The sequence below is a fragment of the Dermacentor variabilis genome, chromosome 5, assembly GCF_050947875.1.
Source record: "Dermacentor variabilis isolate Ectoservices chromosome 5, ASM5094787v1, whole genome shotgun sequence".
In the NCBI taxonomy this organism is placed as follows: Eukaryota; Metazoa; Arthropoda; class Arachnida; order Ixodida; family Ixodidae; genus Dermacentor; species Dermacentor variabilis.
In genome coordinates, this window is record NC_134572.1 from 173306433 (window position 1) to 173329500 (window position 23068).

Sequence of the window (23068 nt, forward strand, 5' to 3'; positions counted from 1 at the left end):
TCCGGATGTGACGAAAGGCACTGTAAATAAGCAATGGGTTCAGGCAGTGGTTTCCTTACCCTACGTAGAGTCTGGCTGGCATATTCTGTAAGAAAATCACGACCTACTGCGTTGACCTAGCGGCTATGGCATTGCGCTGCTGAGCACGAGGTCGTGGATGTGATTCCCAACCGTAGCACTCTCATCTGCACTACGGCGATATGCAAATACGCTGGTGTATTAAGACGTGGCTTCACGTGGAGGAGCCCCGGGTGGTCAAAATTATTCCGGTGCCCCCAGTATGGCATGCCTCATAATGAGATTTTTCTTTCGGCACGTAAATTAAGAGAAATAAATTTGTGATAAAAGCTTGCAATTACAACGACGCAAGCGAATCGTTAAAACCAGCGAGGTTGAAATTTCACGACGTGCCGACTTGGGCCTGCAAGCTCCAGTTAAAGGCGCAGTGTAATTCACGGTGCCGTAATAGTAAAAACCTTAGGTTTCACACAATTATAGCAAGCCCTTTCGCAATCATTCCTTGCAAATTGTGGCATACACGTTCTTGCAGCCTATTCAAGATATCGTCTGAATTTAGTCGGCTAATTATTCCATTCGCAAAAAAATTCAAAACCTAAGTGGAGCATCATCAGAGCCATCGCTTCTTTTGTATTGTCGAGGCATTCAAAAAGAGAACCCTCCCATTCTCGAACGTCTTTCTTAAAGTATTTGTATTAACGGTATTTGTCCGTTACATGCATACCTTTTCTATAACTCTTTTGGTCGTGGACAGCACGCGTCAACGCAGAGCGCCAGGCGCAGATGCGTTTTGTTCCGTGATGCTAAGTTTTGCCGAAAAGCTCCACCTCCTTCATCACGTAACCTCTGTTTGTGAAAGCAACAATGGTGCCGTTGGCTAAGTGCGCAAAAAGGCCAGGTGCACGCTGAAAGGCAGGAAAACTGGGTGCAGCGCTCACAATGAGAGATGTCGCTATTGCACCAGAACAGCATCTGCCGGGAAAAAGCGAATGGGGCATTGCACCCTTCCAGCGTCAAGCAAGCCACAGCAGTGTTCCGTTTTAGGCCGGCTGTTACCCCTCATGCTAAAGGGCCCGCCCCCAGGTTTGGCCATATTGAGTTGACAAGCGCAGTGCTTAACATGCGCGCTAACAATCGTTTCTCCAAAGTATTACACCACTACATGCCGCGAAAACGGCTTAAAGATAAAACCAAACTCCATGCGCCTGTGCGCGGTCACAGCGCTTCGAGCCGGAGAGTCGACGTCAGACGCACAAGTGCGCCTAGCGAATTCCCAGTGCTGTGATGACAATCGCAATGGCTCTTGACTTTGAGTATTATTCGAGGCAAGGGCAGTTACTCGTTTGATCGATTGCTTCAATAGACGAATTCAAGTTTAGAGAAATATTAAGACCTAGAACTCGAATGTCTGTGTGCCTGTTTTACTTCGTACCGTATCAACAGAGATATACTTCCTTTCCGCCTGCTTTTTCCCACGTAGTGCAGTCGTGCACGCACAGAACGAAACTATGCAATTTCTTACCCTGTTCATGTTCGCGATCATGCTCTTGGATCTGCTCGCGTGTACCTGGGTGTTCATGGGGCGTTGGCTTATCATAGCGCTAGTTGGGTGCGAGCGGCACGAAAACTTGGTGTATCGTGATAAGGATCCATGAACCAGGCGAGCCTCTCCAAACATGCGCGCAATAAGGGATCCATTTCGCAGAAGCAGCCAGACAACAACGCAGGTGTTCTCGTGCACAGCTTGCAGGATCGTGCACAGAGCGAAGCGAAGCAAGCGCAACATCTCGCAGGCTCGCGTGCAAAACCATCACCGGAAGTGCGCCGTGGAGTATACAAGTGAGGGAAAAAGAGGCGGCGACCGTCACTCGTACGTCAAGTGATCCATACGGCTTCTCTCTGAGAGAACGCAGGCAACGAATTTTGCTGGCGGAGGCTAGACGGGGTCAACTGGCGAGAATACCTATACTGGCAGTGAAGCTCGCCTCCTGCAATGATGGGTTTGCGACACTTCAAACATTTTTAAATCTGCTAATAATGAACCAATTTGAAAACTCCTTGTGGTAGAACGCTGCCTAGAGGGCACGCAACGATTTTCTGCGTATAACGGAAATTTCATATGTAGCCTGGTGAGGGGCCATTAAAGCGCATGGATGTCTTTGGGTCTCTCGGCTGTATTGTGGTTCGTAGGTGCTCGAATGTTACGTCGATGGTTGGTGGTCGTACTCGACGAGGAAAACGTCTCCCTATCTCGCTCTCTCTCTCTCTCTCTCTCTATCTATCTATCTATCTATCTATCTATCTATCTATCTATCTATCTATCTATCTATCTATCTATCTATCTATCTATCTATCTATCTATCTATCTCTATCTCCTTCTTTTGTTTACTCATTGGTCAGGCTATTTGCTTACATTAAAAACTATGTTCACGATTGCTGTAAATTTATTTTTTTATGCGTCCTACCTCTGTATTCGAGGCATCGGAGGCACAGCGTGGCATCCAATTGTTCAAGTCTCAGGAAAGAAGCTCAATGAATTCACAGTTGTCGTCAGGCGGGATCCACTAAACGTGGAAATTAGTGCTCCAAGGTCTACAGCCATCGCTCATTCTTGGGTTCACACGGCGCGACGTATCACTGATTCAGTCTGCAGATCAGTGTCACGACACTACACTCCAACGAATCGCAGTGCTAGCAGTTCGCTCTCGGGGTACTTGTGTGGGGTGTCTTTCCACGGCACTGAGCGCATTCAAGGTCGTCTTTCACCTGAATCAGTCCACAGTTATTTGGATTTGTTACAACCAAACTGATGAATTGCTAGTTTGTTGTAAGCCAAAACTCTAAGTGTGATTGTTACAAAGAAATGGCGGCTCCCCCATAATCTAGAGTAGATGAAGCAGGAAATGGCTACCGGCCAAGCAGGTTGGTTGGTGATGAAAAGCAGAGTGGTTGGAGAGGATACTAGCCACAATATTAAAATGGGTGTAGCGCACGTTCACAACAGGCACACCTCAACACACAACACCGCACCACGCTATAGGATACTATAGGATACTATAGGATACTGTGCACTGGTCCTTATAGGAGCAATATTTTCCTCTCACACACAGAACCTCATTGTATGTCCCGTCTTTGTCAAACAGACATCCGCGGTGCGCCGGATGCTGCCGGACGACACCGGCGCTGCCGCCTCACCGGACGCGCCGCGGACCTTGCGAACCGCTGGCATGGAAAAGACCAGAGGCAACTCTGTCTCATGGCCAAAAGATGACAATCACGCATATAGTGCCCTGTTCTGCCTGTTCAACGTCGCCCGTATTGGAATTGACAAATAAAGCTTCAGCGTACTAGCAGTTACAGCTTGAGTGATATTGTGAACAATTATTTGGAAGAACTCGAAAGCAATATTTTTTTAACTTGTTTGGGAAGCAAATAGCGTATTGTAATGCGGTCCTGACTGGTTGCCCGGATGATCTTGTTTTGTTCTCGCAACTGGCCCGGATGTTCTTGTTTGAGTGCCCTTATAACGGCTCAGGCTTTTGCCCCAACGCCATTCGAAGGTCGGCGACAACGTGAGCTTACAGCATTTCATGGTTCATAATTGTACGAAGGTGTTTGTGCAACGTCAGAGTCATCTGTAAGAGCGGAAGTTGGAAATAGGATCGCCTGTATTGGTGTGAGACCATACTGGAAACAAACATTTTCCAATAGCGTTGGCAGAATATAATGGAAACTTTGATAAGACTTGAATATTTGGTTGGCTGTTAGGCACACCATATACGAGTAAGTTAACCAAGCACATTTAGAATTGTTTCGTATTAGCCGTGTGTAGTAGCGGTGCTAGCGCAGTGTTTGCGAACCACGATTTCAGCGATAACGTAACGGAAGTACTTACTGGACTTGTATTCAAGACCATCATGCCTGGGAATGCATTACCGACGTTCTTTATCAGTTCCTGTGACTTGACCTTGGTATCGTCGGGAAGCGTGAATTGGATTCGGCAACCTTTGCCGAACTTATCCTTAAGGTGCTGTAATGTGCCCAGGCAGGCCATCGTTCCTTGAACCATAATGCATAACCGGTCACAGGCGGCCTCGCATTCTTCCAAGCTGCAATGATACGTTTAAAGAGGATGCGTTACAAAATATTCGCGATTTCTAAGTTCAGTAAATGCGCATTTGAGAACTGCTGCTGACCACACCTAAGTGACAGATGCTGTACTTTCCACGTACAACCCTCCACCGCCTATAACCCACACCATGAATTACAACAGCCCTGGAAGAAAAAAAATTGGCGCGTATTGCCCGCGCAAATAACTGCATAACAGAACGCTAAAATTATATGAATTATGAAACTGCAGCGCGCTCAAAAAACTAAATACCTGTGTGCTACATTTGCTCTGTGTGAAGTTTGTTGGGCGTGCTGCCCAAGTCGCTTAACTTTAGTGCTGTTTGTTAAAATTTAAGCAAAAGTCTCCATTCGGGGATGCGCGACCCGTCCACGTGGTATACTCGGCCAGCGACTCATCCTCCCTCACACTTCGGTGGTGCCGATAAAACTGGATGCACACAACGGACGTGATCCCGGACGAATCAGGCACATCACATGTGACGTCAATGGGATCACTTCATAGCTAGCATTCGCACGACAAATGATGACGGCGCGGACGAAACAGCCCTCGAGCGGGCAATGGTGCTGGAGCAAACGTGACCCCGTCAGATCGCGAAGCGCTTTGGGCGGATCGAGGGAGCACCACCGGGCACGGATGCCTTACGTGTAATCACGTGGTACGCAATCCGCAAGGTCGAATCGTCATTTTCTTAGTCGCGTGAATGTTTTCACGTGTCATTTGTGCGAAGCAGAGACTGTGAATATCAGTCATAGGAAGCGGGGTCGCTGAGCGGAGGTCATCACGATCACAGTTCTGGTTTGCCGGCGCCGCGTGCACTGTTCGCTAAATACTAAACAAAAAAAGACGATCCGTAAAGAGGAGGAGAATGGCGACAATGGAGCGAAAAGGTGAGCATCAACACGGAAGGTGGGGTAAAGGCGTTACCTAGATGGCGTAGAACCCGGCCTTGAGGCTTTGTATCTTTGTATTTGATTCCATGTTTTATTGATTGAACTCCCACCTGCACTTCCATAAGTAAATGAAATGAAAGGAAATTAATGTGTTATTTCGTTATAAGCCATTTCGTTATAACGAGATTTAACTGTATCTGGCGCGATTACCAGGTCGTGTGATGACAGCGCCACTAACGCTTTCGCCCATGTCCTTTTTCGTAAGCTCAAGTATCCGTGACGAGATTACTAAGCGCCCGTCCTTGTCCACTTAGTTCGTTTGTGCCTGTGTAATATTTTCCGCTAAACTACCCAAATAATATATTGTTACCAAGTCCTAAAGAACTTCATGTCTCTCCTCGAAGCCTCCGACACTCTCGACTCTCTCTAGGAGCGCTGCTGGCGCTTGTCCGGCCGCAGAGACCTTGGCAGTTCTAAACACACTCTTAAGAGGGAGCTATATCTCGGAAACAACTGCAATGTGGCCTGTTGAAACACGTGTAACACGTAGAAATTATTTTTATGACAACCGCTGCACCAACTTGAAGGAATTTTATTGTATTTCGGAGAGAAAGCGAAATTCAAATTAATGCATTTTGTTTTAAAGTTTGAGACGCTGTAAAACGAACTAAAGGTCTAAAGCTACGTTGTACGTAAGTGCGAACAGCCCCTCACAGTAGGCGCTTCTCAAGCGAAAATGGCACTGAGGCGCGACTGTAAACAAACGAAGCGGGCGCGAGGGCCCACGTGATGCCATCAGACCAAAAGCGGCGTGGCATCGGCCTCGGCCAGAGCGCACGGGGAGGATGCGGCATTCTTCAAAGCGTGGCGCTACTTTATGAAGTTTAAGGGGTTTTACGGAGTTCCACGTAGCCCTCCCCCCTCCGTCGCTCCCTCCCTCCTGTCCCCTCACGGCGTTTCGCATGACGGAAGACGGCGCGCTTGCTCTCCGCTTAGTTCCTAAGCGCGCCACATTGAGCCACGATCGTCGGCATCGCTCGCGTGCTTTATTAACTCGCACAATAGCCTAGGGCGCGCGCCGACGATTATATGGCCGCTGGATTTGATCAGAAACCTCTTGGCGACATCTATTACAGATGCGACTGGAGTGTTGATATAATTGTCATCGGAAAAAAGAAGAAACAGAAAGCAGACTTGCGTCATCATGCAGAATCACATACCAAGGGCCGCGGAAGCTGTTAAAAGGTTAATCAAATTTTACAAAGGCCGTATGTCATCCACACATGTTTACTTCGCCTGAACATTTGGTTTAGCAACGAAGATTTAGCAATTTTTCCTTATTATGGCCCCAACTACCATTCGGGCTGATCGAAACACACTATTTACGGATGGCTTACACGGCTGTGAAAATAGCCTGCACGCGGTGCGTGTAGCTAACAAGCAGAGGGCGCAGTCGCCTTTGTCTAAAACACTCTCTTTTCAAACGAAATCTTCTCCACACCGTCTTCGAAGCCACTAATGGCTGCCGTATTTCGTCATTTAGCAGATTCCGATAGACGGCTGCTATTGGCTGAGAGCTGCATGACGGCAATCAAGAATGGTACTTGAAGAAATATAGACAGTAACAGCCTTCCTACTGTTACTTTGTATACTTATTCGCGCAGTTTTCTAAATTGGTTAAAGAAAACAAAAATCTGCGTTTCGAATTTCTATAAAAAAACGTATATGCGGAAGAAAACTATTATCTGCTCGCGCTTAACCGTGGCCACCCGCGTTGGAATCAACCTTTGCCCAGACAATTTATCGGTCTTGTAGCCGTCGGGTCTCCCTGATTTCAATTACTTTTCAACGCACAACCAGCATCGAATCACGCGAAACATTAGCTCAGGCAACGCGCAAGACCCACAGGTCAGGCTAGCACACGCTCACTCATAGCCTCTCGTGGATGAACGTGTTGGGCGACATAGCTTCGTGTTCAGCAATGGTCAGAACTTCATAATGCGCAATTTGGGTGTCGTTTTGGTCAAGCTGGTGCGGCAGAAAGCCGGCCCGCATCATGTTCCATGACAAGACTGAAGCACATGAGCAGGAGTCCTGCTGTGCACATAGCAAACAGTTACAGGTAGCTGCGTCTGCTGCATAGCATAGATAGCGCGGCCGCCAAAGGAAGCCGCGACGAGCACGCTGGCTGTGTGCGCTGGGGCTCGCTGAGGGCATCAGCGGGCATCAAGTGGTGTCTGCGTGACACGAGGCTCCTGGCGTGTGGCGAGCCAGCCAGAGCGCCACCATCCGATTCGAATAGGTCATCTGCTTCCCGTGTTGCACTCAATCGAGCTGTGTCGCCACCATGGTCGAAGCTCCTTACGTCAGGGATACTCTCAATGAGAATGCGCTGTGCGGCTTCCATCGCTTACCCGATGTGGGTGCTGCCTACTTACTCGCATTAGCGAAAGTAATAATGACGCTTCATCTGATAAGTACACGTGTCAATATGGTATAATTGCAGTAGAGATGAGTGCGAAACGAGAAGTGCTACTTCACACTCGGTGCAAGAGGAAACAACCCTGCGTAGTTGTCTAGTAGTGTGTGGCGCAGCTAAGGGCCGAGGCATCCTGAACTCAACTGTAAGTTGAGGGTTAGCCTCGAAGTATGGCGCGTCGTAGGAGCCCAGATCGGAAGTTGCGGCGCCGACATGAATATCCAAAATCAAGTTTCACCACCGACATGTCGTGGACATGACACGTCCCACTGTACTGAAAAGCGGCACATGCCCATGGTGCATTTGTGACGTGGCCTGTTAAAGCGTCGGTTTGCTGTCCTTAAGGAACCCTTGTGACGTGGTTTGCTCTTCGCAGTGCGAGGCACTGAACAAGGAGCGGGAGCACCGCTAAGGAGATGAAAGCCGATCTCTTACTGCCAATAACTCCGCTTCTGGCAAACGCATTGAAGTAAGTTTTGTTGCACAGTCTATTATGCCTTCAAGTGGACTTCTCTACTTCGATAAAAACTGGTCTCATTCATGCCTAATTCACACAACATTAGAAATTTGCCTGTATATTGCTCTCATCGCTCACCAAATCCCTTTTCTATTCAAATTCCTTGAGTTACGTAGTTTTTTCCGGAAAGCAAAGCCACCAGCAGTAAAAAAAATAAAACAAAGGCGAACACGTTTTGTATGAAAACAAGTACATTTACATGCGGAGTAATGAACGATTAAGACCAACATAAACAAGAACCAAACGTGCAAACACCATGGAAAGTGCACATAATAAGCCTAATGAATTGGAAACTAACCATTCCTTCCTTGTTTTCAGCCGACGCTTTTACAATGTTTAAATTCAAGACATGTTTCCGTTCATGCAACCTGGATCATGTCGACAAGTAGCCAAGTGATACCTGTGAGAAGTAAGCACGATGCTGCATTCCGTGCTGTCCTTGATGCGGTTGAGCTTCTCGTGGATGCGCGTCCTGGCCAGCACGTCGACGCCGGCGTACGGTTCGTCCAGGAACAGGACTTCAGGCAAGCCGACCAACGCCACCGCGATAGAGAGCTTGCGCATATTTCCCCCACTTAAAATAGTGGTAAGAAAGGGCGATGAAGGGCATGCGAAGAAAGAATGGCAGTGAGGTGAGCTCAAATGTAGGCGTCAAGCGTTAGCGCGATCCTATAACGTATATTTACCCTCGAGCCACATCTGAAGAAAGATTCAGCTTGATTGATTTCCATTTCGCTCTTATTATTTTCAAAGGGCTTAATGCATTAGGGCAGCCGCAGTGGTTGCTTAGTGGCTATGGTATGGGGCTGCTCAGCGCTAGGTCGCGCGATTGAATCCCGGCCACGACGGTCGCATTTCGATGGGGCCGAAATGCGAAAACACCCATGTACTTAGATTTAGGTGCATGTTAAAGAACCCCAGGTGGTCCAAATTTCCGCAGTCCCCCACTACAGCGTGCCTCATAATCCAAAAGTGATTTTGAGACGTAAAACCCCACAATTTTTTTAATGGTGTAGGGCTGGAATTTCGAACACCTCTTCGGTCATCAGTCGAACGTCACAGCAAACATAAGGAAACACAAAATTGCGGCAGCACCAATCTCACGACGACTGTCAACGGCAATGCATTAGAGTGGAATCAATATAGCTAGACAATGCGCTTCCACCATCGAAACGAGTTATGTACGAGGCATATACTGCAACAGGACGCCTCTTTCGTGCTTCCCTATGAACACTCAGTGCCATCTCGCACGCCAGCGCGAAGCTTGCGCGTGGTCCTTGAAATGTAAAGCGCGTCGGAGCGTGTGAGCGCCGAGAAACGTGTCATCAGACAAGGACGTCTCCCTCACGTCTTTTTTTCTTGACGTGATGCGCCGCTAGTGGCACCGTCGGAAAGTCTGCGCGTGTACTTCGAGGCCAGAAGTGCGGAGCGCCGGCCTCTGTGAATGATGAGAATAGTTCCTTTGCTTGCCGTATACTCAGTGGCACATATTCAGTGAACCAAGTTGGGGAAAGATTCATTGAAGCGCGCAGCATACCCAGTGTATTAAAGGCATAGCTAGCTAAAGCGTTGGTGTGGAATACGTTCGCTGAAAAGCGGCACATACCCATGGTGCATTTGTGGCGTGGCCGGTTAAAGCGTCCGATTGCTGTCCTAAGGGAACCTTGTGACGTGGTTTGGCTTCCGCTCACCATAAAATACACCTTAGGGATAGTTTTCGTCATCGGAGAGCAGCACATTACCAGCACAAACTGAGTCGCACATATCCAGCACTGCAGATGGCGTCAAAGAGTTTGTTCGAAAGGCGGTACCTACCCACAACCGCATCTACAGTTCCAGCGCCAAGGAAGTTCATTGAAGGGCGACATGTGCCCTGTATGTACACATTGCTACAGACTAAGGGACGCAAGTGGGTTCAATGGTTGGTTTCGAACCCTGTTACCGCTACCCTTGAAAGAAGCCCGCTCATACACGCAAAGTTCCTCGAGCTGCCAGTTACGCGGGAATTTTGCGTGTTTTCGAGGGCTGCTTTCGCGCTCGGAAAAACACTTTTATGTAGCACTGTCACGGCTTGTCACCCGTTCGCAGTCGTTGTGAAGCCGTTGACGGGGTATACGAGCCAGTTGGTCGTTCCGTACTCAAGCAATCAGAGCCGAGGGTCAGAGTCAAAAGAAAGGAAGGAAAAAAAATTCATTTATCGACTGCCGACGATAGACAAATTTAAACGAAACACAAAAAACACAACAAAACTAACACACATGCACTTAATCTAGATCAATCACGAAGACGAAAGAAATAAAACGACGGTTAACACTCATTATAGAAATTAACACTACACAAAACACACTTAACGGTGGTCAACTAAACAGACTTCATGAGAACAAATGATGACATACGCATGGCCGAGCACCAGCAGCAAGTCCATGAAGCATGGACTCGATGGCAGAGCTTTGCCGAAGAATGCTGGCAAGCCTATCTCGTTGCGGTGGATGCGATTGCTGGGCTGGGTTTCCCGGGAGTCTAGGTCTCATGTCTTTCTTACAGCAGGTTGAGCTAACTTGAGGAGAACTACCGTGAGCTTCGTGGGAGACGTTGGTTTGTCGTCGGTTACGTCAAGGATGGTGGGAAGATTGTTCCAGAGAAACTGGCCACCATGTATGCGCAATACCTCATTAACTCGAACGTACCGGAATCTTGGAAGAACGCCAACATATTCTTAATCTCTAAGAAAGGGGACGCCAAAGACTTGAAAAATTATAGACCCATCAGCTTACTGTCCGTTACCTACAAAGCATTTACTCAGGTAATCGCAAATAGAATCAGGAACACTTTAGACTTCTATAAACCAAAGAAGCAGGCAGGATTTCGTAAAGGCTACTCAACACTAGACCATATTCACACTATCAATCAGGGAATAGAGAAATATACGGAATATAACTAACCCTTATATATACCTTTCATGGATTACGAGAAAGCGTTTGATTGAGCCGAAACCTCAGCAGTCATGTAGGCATTGCTGAATCAGGGTGTAGACGAGCCGTACGTAAAAATACTGAAAGATATCTACAGCGGCTCCATAGCCACCGTAGTCCTCCATAAAGAAAGCAACAAAATCCCAATAAACATGGGCGTCAGACAGGGAGATGCGATCTATCCAATACTGTTTACAGCGTGTTTACAGGAGGTATTCAGAGGCCTGTATTGGGAAGAATCGGGATAAGAGTTAATGGAGAATACCTTAGCAACTTGCGATTCGCTGATTATATTGCTTTGCTTACTAACTTAGGGGACCAATTGCGATACATGCTCACTGACCTGGAGAGCCAAAGTAGATAGGTGCGTCTAAAAAGTAATTTGCAAGAAACTAAAGTAATGTTTAACATTTTCGGAAGAGCACAGCAGTCTACGATAGGTAGCGAGACACTGGAAGTGGTAAGGGAATACATCTGCTTAGGGAAGGTAGTGGCCGCGGATCCGATCATGAGATTGAAATAATCAGAAGAATAAGAATGGGCTCGGGTGCGTTTGGCAGGTATTCTCAGATCATGAAAAGCAGGTTGCCAATATCCCTCAAGAGAAAGGTGCATAACAGCTGTGTCTTACCTGCGCTCACCTAAGGGGCGGAAACCTGGAGGCTTACGAAAAGGGTTCTACTTAAATTGAGGACGACGCAACGACCTATGGAAAGAATGATGGGTGTAACGTGAATGGATAAGAAAAGAGCAGATTGGGTGAGGGAGCAAACGCGAGTTAATTACATCTTAGTTGAAATCAAGGAAAAGAAATGGGCTTGGGCAGGACACGTAACGAGGAGGGAAGATTACCGATGGTCATTAAGGGTTACGGACTGGATTCCAAGAGAAGGGAAGCGTAGCAGGGGGCGGCACAAAGTTAGTTGGGCGGATGAGATTAAGAAGTTTGCAGGGACAACATGACCACAATTAGCACATGACCGGGGTAGTTGGAGAAGTATCGGAGAGGCCTTTGCCTTACAGTGGGCGTAGCCAGGCTGATGATGATGATGATAACGTCAACTAGTAAGGTGCAGTTCAGACATGGCTATGCAGCCCAGGCGATACTGGATGGCACTAGTTCCTTGATGCCTCTCAGCAGATTATAGGCTCAGCTTCTAGACTGCCTAGCTCGGTCTACACCCTGCGTTAAATAAGTTCTGATTTCCTTAGTTCCCTGCGTTGGGGAAGAGCACATATTGGTGACAATCCAATCAAGTTCACAAAATTGTATCCCGGCTCCTCCCAAGGTCTCTGTCGCGCCCGCTTTAATAAGGGGCGAGGAAACGGGTGATTTCTCCTATGTTGTTAGAGGTCGCGCACTTGTATTTCGCCACTCACGCACACCCTTGAGTCCGTGGCGGCCCTCCATTGTTCATTCACAAACACAGGAAAAATGAAGGCAGCCGGCCATACGGCACTGTTGGTACACATACACTGTCAGCAATTCGTGGACACAGGATTGCACAGAGACAACACATATTTCGGAGTACTAGCACTCCTGCCCTCTCAAGAAGCTTCTGAATGCGCGCGTGGGGCAGAAAATACACAGGGATTCCTACAAAAACCAGTCGGGGCGTCACGGTCGTCGTGCCGATAACAAAAAGACAATAATCTTTAAGCGTGCCTTCGACTTCTTTCGGCAGGTTGCCTAAGTGGCCGGCAATAATCGTCTTGCTCGCCGATTCCTCTTCGTACGACCTTTTCGCGCGTTGATCGATGTTTCGCCCAATTGAATAAGGCCGCACCATGACAAGCACGCATTGAGAAACAGAAAGCTGTAACGAGTGTTTTTCATGCTGCACTTCAATTTTCGCACAGACAGTTTTCACCTAATTCAAAAATTTGAGAAGATCAATAATTAGGTCTAATTATGCAATTAGCCAGAATGCAAAAGATAATCTGAGTATCTCGAAGCGACGGCAAACATTACCTTTGTTCTGTCCAGCTGCGTGGCATCTGGATATTTTTAAATATTGGTGCATGACACTTGGGACACCCTGTATCTGTCAGTGCTACATGCTTCACTTTGAACTGGAGTCCTTCAACTCCTCTTGCGCTTGCAGCTATTTTGCATAAGAATGTTACCATGGCTTTGTTGACTGCACTAGTCTTCGTTCGGCGGGCACAATTTGATTAATGGTATTTTGTCACTGTAATTGTAGAACCAGTTACAACGTTGGCGCGCTTTCTACCGTCTTCGGCTTCTAGACTGATATTGTGCTATGTATGAGCGAATTTCCATATATAGGTTGTGCTACCGTAAATGTAGAACAGCGTTTGTATGAATGCAATTACACGAACTTAATTTATTTTACAACAACTAAATAACCTTCTTACCTGCAGTAGTCTGTGTTGGTTATGGATTCATTTCGCCCTACAGCAAGATCAATTATTAAAATCTGTTCTGGTAGAGCACCAAGATGACTACTCACTCATTGGAACAATCCCATATTGTTTGTTTTCCCCATATATACGTGGAGAACCAATCTACGTGACTTAGAGACCTAGCGCGGTAAATTAAGGAGAAAGCCCGTAGCGTGGCCGCCCGAATACTTTTATTTCCTACAATTTTTTATCAGGGGTTACATCACATACAGCAAATGAGTGGAATGACTGCTAATGAAACTTTGCAGTATTTATAACATGAGGGAGTATTGTGATAACAGTGAAAGACCCCGCTAGAGCGGGGTCTACCACAGAATGGCTGACAGCATCACACGCGGCATGTCCCATCTTCTTTCTCTTCGCGGAATGAAGCGGTCCTTTAACGGCATACTCATGCGCGATTCCTCGTAACATTACTCGCAGCCGACCGAGCGCCGTGCCGACGTCTTCTAAAATCAGGCAGCGCTGCTCGTGAAGTAGGGTTTTAGCCTTGACACATGGACAACTTTAGTAGTAGGCGTAAAAGAAGAACTCCAATAAAAATCCCAATAAAGAAAGATACAATCTCCCCAATGCTATTAACAGCATGTTTACAGGAGATATTCAGAGACCTGGATTAGGAAGAATTGGGGATAAGAGTTAATGGAGAATACCTTAGTAACTTGCAATTCGCTGATGGTATTTCCTAGCTTATTAACTCAGGGGACCAATTGCAATGCATGCTCACTGACTTGGAGAGGCAAAGCACAAGGGTGGGTCTAAAAATTAATCTCTAAAAACCAAAGTAATGTTTAACAGTCACGGAAGAGAACAGCAGTTTACGATAGGTAGCGAGGCACTGGAAGTGGTAAGGGAATACATCTACTTAGGACAGGTAGCTACCGCGGATCCGGATCATGAGGCCGAAATAATGACAAGAATAAGAATTGGCTGGGGTGCGTTCGGCAGGCATTCTCAGATCATGAACAGCCGGTTGCCATTCTCCCTCAAAAGTAAAGTGTAAAACACCTTTGTCTTGCCAGTACTCACGTACGGTGCGGAAACCTGGAGGCTTACGAAAAAGGTTCTACTTAAATTGAGGACGACGCAACGAGCTATGGAAAGTAGAATAATGGGTGTAACGTTAAGGGATGAGAAAAGAGCAGATTGAGTGAGGCAACAAAGGTGACTTAATGACATCTTAGTTGAAACCAAGAAAAAGAAATAGGCATGGGCAGGACATGTAATGAGGAGGAAGTAGAACCATAGATTCACGAGAGTATTCGACTGCGCGGTGCCTGTTATCATAGTGTTATTTTTGGGAGGCCTGTGACACACATAACCTAGTGTGAGTAAACTGACGTGCTATTCTGGCTCTTGAGATGACGTCCCTAGCATATGCGGTGGGTACGGAGGGACCAGCATTGAGGAGTGTTTCGAAGGGCAGCGCAGGGCCGTACAGGACTGAATGAATGACAAACAACATGCGGTGTCAGGTCGGGACGAGTTGTAGGCAAAAATAACGTAGGATATGGTGGCGTCCCGATCGCGGTGATCAGTAATGTACATAGACAGCATAACCGTGAGAGTTCACTAAAGGCGGGCGGTAAGACCATTGGTCTGTGGATGGTAGGCTGTCGTAAAGCGATGTTCAGTAGAGCAGCTACGAAGAACTTCGTCAATCACCTTTGCTAGCAAACAGCGGCCACGATCTGTAAGAAGCTGGCGCGGATCCCCCTTCAAAGGATGACGTCATTGAGCAGGAAATCTGCAAAGTCTGTTTCACAGCTACTGGGCATGGTGCGCGTGATGGTATATCTGGTGAAATAGTCAGTTGCGATGGCAATCCATTTGTTGCCGGATATGGACGTAGAGAAAGGTCCAACAAAGTCAAGGCCCACGCGAAAGAAGGGCTCCGGGGGAATGTCGACAAGTTAAACAGGCCAGCCTTTGGAAGATCAGGACGTTTGCGCCGTTGGCAGCTCTCAAAGGCGGCAACGTATCGTCGCACAGAGCGACACAAGCCAGGCCAGAAGAACCACTGCCACATGCGGTCATAAGTGCGTGAGACGCCGAGGTGTCCCGCAGTTGAAGCATCGTGTAGGTGTTGAAGAATGGTGGCACACAGGGGCGCGGGGATAACTAGCAAAAATTCCGGCCCGTAAGGTTTCATGTTCATGTACAACTTCATTGCGTAGGACATACTCACGTAGGGAAAGGGCGGAATGTGTGGAAGAGAGCTGCTGAATGGTCAGCTTTAGGGATTCATCCCGACGCTGTTCGGCTCCGATATCACCTAATCAGATATGGCAAGCACCCAGGAATCGAAGTCATGACCAGCGAGGCTAGCAGGGTCCGCCTTTTAAATTTCCTCAAATATATATTTCTATAGCCTTGAGAGCCCAGCGACCAAGGCGACCAGTTGGTTCCTTGAGCGATGACAGCCAACAAAGAGGGTGGTGGTCGGCAAGAACCAAAAATGCGCGGCCTACAAATACGGGCAAAATTTCACGACAGCCTATACCAAAGCAAGGCACTCGCGTTCTGTGATGGAATAGTCCCGTTGAGATTTGGAGAGAAGATGGCTGGCGTATGCAATAACAAATTTCAAATGAGGAGAACACAGGAACGGACGAAGAAAAGAAACATTAAATGAGAAGCCCACAGATGGACGTAAGTGGCTTAGTATTAGGAGCTCCTGAGCTCCGGGATGATGCTTTCAATTCTTTCTAGAAACTTTTCCAGTGTTGTTTGGGCAACAGTGGGTGGGTCAAGCGCATTCCATTCCCTTATTACTTGAGAGAAAAATGAAAAAAAGGGATGTATTGTTGGCGTAAAAATATTCTTTAAACATTTGTTCATGTTTCTGGTGAGTTTTCACTTTTTCTTTAGCAGTAGCGAATAATGCGGCATTGGTTTAAAGTGGCCGTTTAACAATTGATAAAAGAATTTCTGAAGATGTATTTTGGCTCTGTTAAAAAGTGTAGACAACTCTGCTCGGTGCAGTAGCTCAGTGAGGGAATCACTGCGCTTGTACCTGTTAAAGATAAATCTTCCTGCCTTGCGCTGTACGCAGCACACAAATGTTGGCTTTTGTGCAGGGGAACCACACTATATTCGCATATTGCAGCATCGGCCAAACAAAAGTGATGTAATATACACGCATTATACCTGCGGTGGCGTAACGTAGTGTTCATTTCAGGAAAAACAGCTTTTTTATTGCAATTGAGATCAGAGGAAATCAAAACCCCGAAATATTTGTACTGAGTCACTGTACGAAGGGACACACCGTCAACGGTAAATGTAAATATTAGTTAACTTTTTTGCTTACGTTCATTGCGACGCTTTGTTCAGAATTAACTACCATCTGTTAGTCTGGCCACCACTGGGCTACATTGTGCAGGCAATATTTAAGGGCGATTTGGAGGCTAATGTCTTTAATCTCTCTGTAAAGCATTCAATCGTCTGCGAATAAGGTAACGATAACGTATACTGTTTCAACAATATCATCTATGAATAACAAAAACAAGAGAGGGGCCAGAACAGATCGCTGTGGGACACCCGCAAAGGCCTTGACAGTGTTTGGGTTATGTCCGTTGTAGTGCAGGAACTGGTAGCGATTTAAAAGGAAGTGGCTTATGCAGTCAATTATTGGACCATTGCAATTTTTTTCTGGAAATTTACTGATTATTTTACAGTGAGACACACGGTCAAAAGCTTTAGAAAGATCTACACAAAATACGTTTGTGATTGTTCATTTATTGCTAGCCCAAAGTCAGGTGAAGCCTCTACGAGTTGAGTGATGGTAGATAATCTACTTCTTGCTCCGTACTGAGAAGGCGAGATCAGAACGTTCTCTTCCACGTGCTTAGGTAGTGATTTTAAGATAATGTGCTCAAGAATTTCACAGCTAATGCATGTCAGAGAGATGTGCCTGTAGTTCGGATGGGGGTGAAGTGCCACAAGATTTATGTACCGGTACTACGTTCGCGATTTTCCAGTCCGCGGGAATATGGCCACCGCGAATTAATTTTCTCAATATGAGATGAAGATATCCGCTAATCGGTTCAGCATACCCATTCAGGAAGCTGTTTGGTATGCTGTCCGCACCACTACCTTTCTTTTCATCAAGCTATAAGAGCAGCGAAACAATGCAAGGTGCTGTGATGCTTAAAGATGAAAGTGGTTTATCTCAACCTACGTAACTAACTTGCAGCAATCTTTACATTCTTATCGGTGCTAAAAACAGAGTGAAAGTATGAATTGAAATTATTCGTCTTTTCTTGTCCTCCATCCTTCCTATCCCCCTACCGACCCATTCCACCTTCTTACCCTCTGTGCAATGTGCCGAAAGCAAACCTCACCCATATACTCCTTGCCTGCCCTGCTTATCCTCCACTCGGCGGGCCGCAACCACTCCAAACCTGGGAGGACTGGGAGGTCTCACTACGCTCCACGGACCTGGCAAGGCAGAAGATCGCTGCCAGCAGGGCTGCCAGCGTCATGGACATGGCAAACATGAACGTTTGAGTTCAGCGGGGTCGTGTTGGGACCCAGGAGGCCTGGGAGGTCCCAAATTCCTTTGTAAAATAATGTTTTTTCTTTCTCCACCTTTGTATGGTGTGACCGAAAAAGTTCTGCTTCACGTTTCCTAGTTTGCCTTTCAGGGTCGACGTCAACGGTGCAACCTCGAAGCCAGCACTTCCTAACGTCGTTTTGGTCTTTCTAACAAGATTGATCTCGCTCTTTAAGTGAATCATGTCGCAGTTAATCAATGAACTGGGCTTTTTTGTAACCTGCTTTCATGTAGGCACTAAGTTTGATAAACAATTCATGATGTTACATTTAAACTGTGCCCACACTTCATCTACGCTTGCGTTATTAACGGCACAAAGATCTGGGAAGTCAGGATACGCGTGAAAGAGGAAAGTCATTATTGCCGCATCATCGGCTACAAATTTACTATACGAAAGTACAAATTTTACTATACGAGGTTGTCGTATAGGAGCTGACAAATGAAAGATGCACAGAGCTATTCGGTGGTCCGATATGCCGTCTACTGCTTTAATACTTGCGTGGTCGGTGGAACAATGATCGCTTACAAATGAAAGGTCTAACACTCAGTGGGAACCGCCTTGCATGCCCGTAGGCTCAAAACAAGATGAGTGTGATTGAAAGTAAATAAAAGGTCATTTACAATACTGTTCGATAGGGAACCTGGGCTCAAGCAAGGCCACTTCACATAAGGTAGGCTAAAGTCCCCACTATGATAATCCTGCCACCAAGCACTCACGAGTTAATGTTCTCGACAAGAGAATTTAGGCACGCTGCTTCCGCATTCGGCAGCCTGTAAACAGCACCCACGTACACGACATCGTCATTCTGGTGAAGCTTACAACAAACTGCCTCAACATCCATCACCGCAGACATGACCATGCACGCCAATGCACTGCCGTAAAACAATTGCTATGCCTCCGCCTCTAGTATCTCTATCTTTGCGAACAATAGTGTAACTTGGCGGTACGAATTCATGATCCCTAAGGGCTGAGTGCAGCCACGTTTCCCTTAGTGACAATATCGGGTTTTAGAGCCAACAAAATGTCGTCGAACTTCGCAAGGCTTCGGCCGTTAGCCTTCAGAAGGGTTAACCGCCATTGCCAGGAAAGCTGCTATGTTGGTAGTTCTACCTCATTTTTTTCGCTTCAACGATATTCTTACGTCTCTCATCCCAGGGGAAAAGACGACCATTTATTTGTACTCTGTTGTAGATAAGTCTTGCCCTTTCTCCTCTGTAACCGTTTTTTTTTTCGTGAAGTTCCACCATTTTCTTCTAGTTTCACGAACTCTGAGCGAGTAGTCTTCGCTTAGGGGAGCAACTGATCCCGCTTAGCCTGGAAAAAGATCGGACTATGTTAACTTCGTCGCGATAATCAAGTAACTTAAGTATAATTGGCCGTTCTCTAGATTCACCTTCCTTAATTTAACCAAGTCGGTGAATACGTTCAATACTCGAAGTCATTTTTTCGTGAGTATCTTGAAATATTTTCTTTGATACCAGGTCGTGGAGCTTTTGTGTGATCGAACAAACTTGCTGTCTCCGTTGGGCCCAGCATCATTTAATAGCTACACGGCAGACGGGAGCTTTTTTGCATGCAACACATACTTTATACAGACACGGTAACACGGTACAGACAATTTACATACACGCGGACTAGAATTCGGAAGTCATTTCTCCTATATAAAGACGTGCCTCGCACTAATGCAGCACGACTCGCCGGTGTGCGTCGTCGATGCGGTGACCATGACGGTTGTCGTTGCGTAGTGCGTCGCTGCGTCGTCTGACACTTGAAGACGACTGGTATTTTGCTTGCTAAGGCCGCGTCTTAAGCCATCATCATCACGCCGCACCTTGTCGGGACGTTGAAGCAGAAGAACAGCAGGCCGGCAGAACACCAAGCCACTGCTGTAACTCGCCCATAATGCCTTGCCTGTAACGCCTCGGCCGCTAGAACATCGAGCTCGATCGGCAGACAGGTAGCTCAGGCGCCCCGGTGCCCAGCCCGAAGCACTGCACTAGGCCGCTACAACAGCAGGCCGCTGGTGCACAGGACAGTTCAGCCGCGAGCGGGATCTGCGATAAGGTCCGCACGGTAGTAGGACACCCGGTCGCCAGTCATCGGGATCGCTCAGCAGGCAGGCAGCTCAGGCGTCCCGGTGCCAAGCAGGAAGCACTGCACCAGACAGCTATAACAGCAGGCCGCTGGTACGCAGGAGAGCCCAGCCAAGAGCGAGATCTTCGAGCAGGTCCGCACGGTAGCAGGGCACCGGTCATCGGGCCGGTCATCGAGTCTTGAACCACCGTTCTGCCAGCTGACGTTCGAGACTTCCGCTCGCTCTGCACGCCGCTTCCTTGTTGGTGGCACGTGGTCTTCCTCGGCAATCACCATCACCACTTCTCTTCTTGTTATTACCGCAACACAATCATCATTCCGAGCTGCTCTTGCCACTTCCACACGCCACTATCCACATCATAAAAAGTGCCCCCACTTAAGATAGCTGCCCGCAACTATTCCGATACATAGGAGGCGGATGTGCATGAGCGCAGGCACGTGCAGATAGTTGTAAGAAAGTACGTGGTCCATAGAAACAATTTACGAACACGCGCTGATCACCAAACACTTGACATTTCGGAACATAGGCCAAAGTTCTAGCAAGTGCTGCCCCAGAGAGGTCACGAAGTTCAGATAAGCCCTAAGTAATCTGCATCTACATTGTTCGACCCTTTGATGTGTTCCAGAGTAAACGAATACTCCTGCAAACACCCGTAAAACACGGATGTTTATGTGCTTGGCTGACTGCAAGTACTGCAGTGGCTGATGGTCGCACTGGATAATGAAAGGTTTCCAGCAAATGTAAGTGTGGAACTCCTGGACACCTTAGACAAGCGCTAAACACTCACGTTCAATGATGCAATACGGGTTTCTCTTGGCCGCAGGTAGTGACTACCATAAGCAACGAGGTGTAAAACATTGTCTTCGCTGGTCTGTAGAAGTACAGCGCCTAGACTCGTACTCGAGGCATCCGTGCGGAGCACGAAAAGCTTCGTGAGGTCCAGGGCTTGAATTATTGGACTTGCGGCGAGCTTGTCCTTGAAGATGGTGAAGGCGTTTTCTTGCGTCGGTGCCCAAGATATGATAATGTTTTGGCCCTTTTTCGTAAGGTCAGTCAGGGGCTGGGCGGTCTCGGGGTTGTTGGGGATAACTTTTCTGCAGTGTCTGGTTAAGCCAAGAAACGACTGTACGGCTTTCTTCGTGGTTGGCCTCTTAGCGGTTAAGATCCTGTCCAGTGTTTTTAGCATTAGTTCTACTTTCGCATCTCCAATGCAATTTCCGAGGAAAGTAATAGTATTTCGCCTGATCTCACACTTGCTAGGTTTGATTGTGAGGGTCGCTTTGCCTATCTTTTGGCAAACGCGTCGCAGGGCATCGACGTGTTCTTGCCAGGTAGTGGTGGCGATTACCAGGTCTTCAAAGTAGTCTATACGCTGGGTCAGTCTCCTAAAACTGCCCTCATTAGGCATGCGATGTCAGCTGGGGCAGTCTTGATTCCAAAAGGCATGTGCTTGAAGTGATAGAGTTCCTACGTGCTTAAAAAAGCGTTCTTTTTTTGAGGCTGTTTGCAGCCACGGGTACTTGACAGTAGCCATTTTTAAAGTCAAATTTTGAAAAATACTTCTGTTTTCCTGCAAGCGACAAGGACAATGTAAATCCTTGCGATTGGCTCACTGTCCAAAACCAACTTTTTGTTCAGTTCGCGGAAATCGATTGACAAAAGAGTAGTGTTGTCGGGTTTCTTAACGACAACGATCGGTGCGTAATACGGGGACATTGACTTCTCAATTATGCCTAATAGCAGCATCTCTTGTACCTCGCTCTCCATCCTCTCGCGCAGAGCCAGGGAATTAGAGTACCGTGAACAGGTTTCTCGGATATGAGCTCCAGCGAACATTCAACGAGTTTTGTTTTGCCTGGGCAATCTGAATATATCTCTGCGAACTCGTTGCACAATCCTTGAACTTGCTCTTCCTGCTTTGGATGTAAGCTTGGTGATACCTTGACGTCTGCGGTGGTCTGGGTTTGGCGATGGCTCAGAGAAGGGATACTATCTTCCGAATGATTGCCTTCAGTAACTTCTGATATCGTGTTTTGGTCGTTGACAACAGCGGCTGTAGGCACTCGGTTGTGCGGTACTTCCCGCTCCTCGTACTTCTTCAACATGTTAACACGGAAGACCTTTATCTTTCCACCTGTGTCAATGACATAGTCGGCATCCTTCCTGACTTCAGAGACCGTAAATGGGCCTTTCAATTTCATGAGAAGCTTTTTCGAGTCATTCGGTAATAGGATGAGGACCTTGTCTCCATGTAGTAGTCTTATTTCTGTGCTATTGCGATGATAATCAAACTTCTGTTTTTTATGCGCCTTACTAAGCTCTTCGTGGACAAGGTGACATGTCTCGTGGACTCGGTTACTGAAGTCCAGAAGATAGGTGTAGGTTGTGTGTACCTCATCGTCGATGTAATCTTTGTCCACAGCTCTTTGAAATAGCTTATAATTTCGCGCACGTGCCTGCCGTAGATTAATTGAAACAGTGAGAAGCCCAAACTGGCTTGCGGCACCTCTCCATACGCGAAAATAAGAGGTGCTAGGTATCGATCCCATCAGCGTTGCTTTTCTTGGCACATTCTTTTGAGCATGGCTTCTAGAGTGCCGTTGAACTTTTCAACCAAACTTTTGGCCATGGCGTGGTACGGAGTGGTCCGAAAAAACTTGACCGAAAGCAGTCGACTGACTTCCTGCATGAGCTCAGAAGCGAAACTTGTACCTTCATCCATGAATACCTCTCGCGACAATACCACTCAGGAAAAAATTTCAAGTAGTGCTTCGGCGACACTGACAGAATCAGTATTAGCGAGCACTAAGGCATCAGGATAGCGTGTCACAAAGTCAATAAGAGTCAGGGCGTAGCGATTTCCTTTATCCGATCTTCGGGATAATGGTCCGATCAGATCAACCGCGACTCTTTGGAACGGTGACTGTATAAGAGGCATGTTGCCCAAAGGGGCGACACCAACTTTTCATTTTCGGGTTGTGC

General features: G+C 47.2%; 1 protein-coding gene across 1 annotated transcript in view; it reads right to left on the minus strand.

Annotated features, from left to right (window-relative positions):
• LOC142583340 (phospholipid-transporting ATPase ABCA3-like) overlaps nucleotides 1-23068 on the minus strand; it is a 122418-nt gene that overhangs the window by 68375 nt on the left and 30975 nt on the right. Inside the window, exons 3-4 of the mRNA XM_075693761.1 lie at nucleotides 8437-8610; nucleotides 3914-4127 (exon numbers count right to left, since the gene is read on the minus strand). Coding sequence (XP_075549876.1) covers nucleotides 3914-4127; nucleotides 8437-8610 — 388 coding nt within the window. The remainder of the gene's footprint in view (nucleotides 1-3913; nucleotides 4128-8436; nucleotides 8611-23068) is intronic.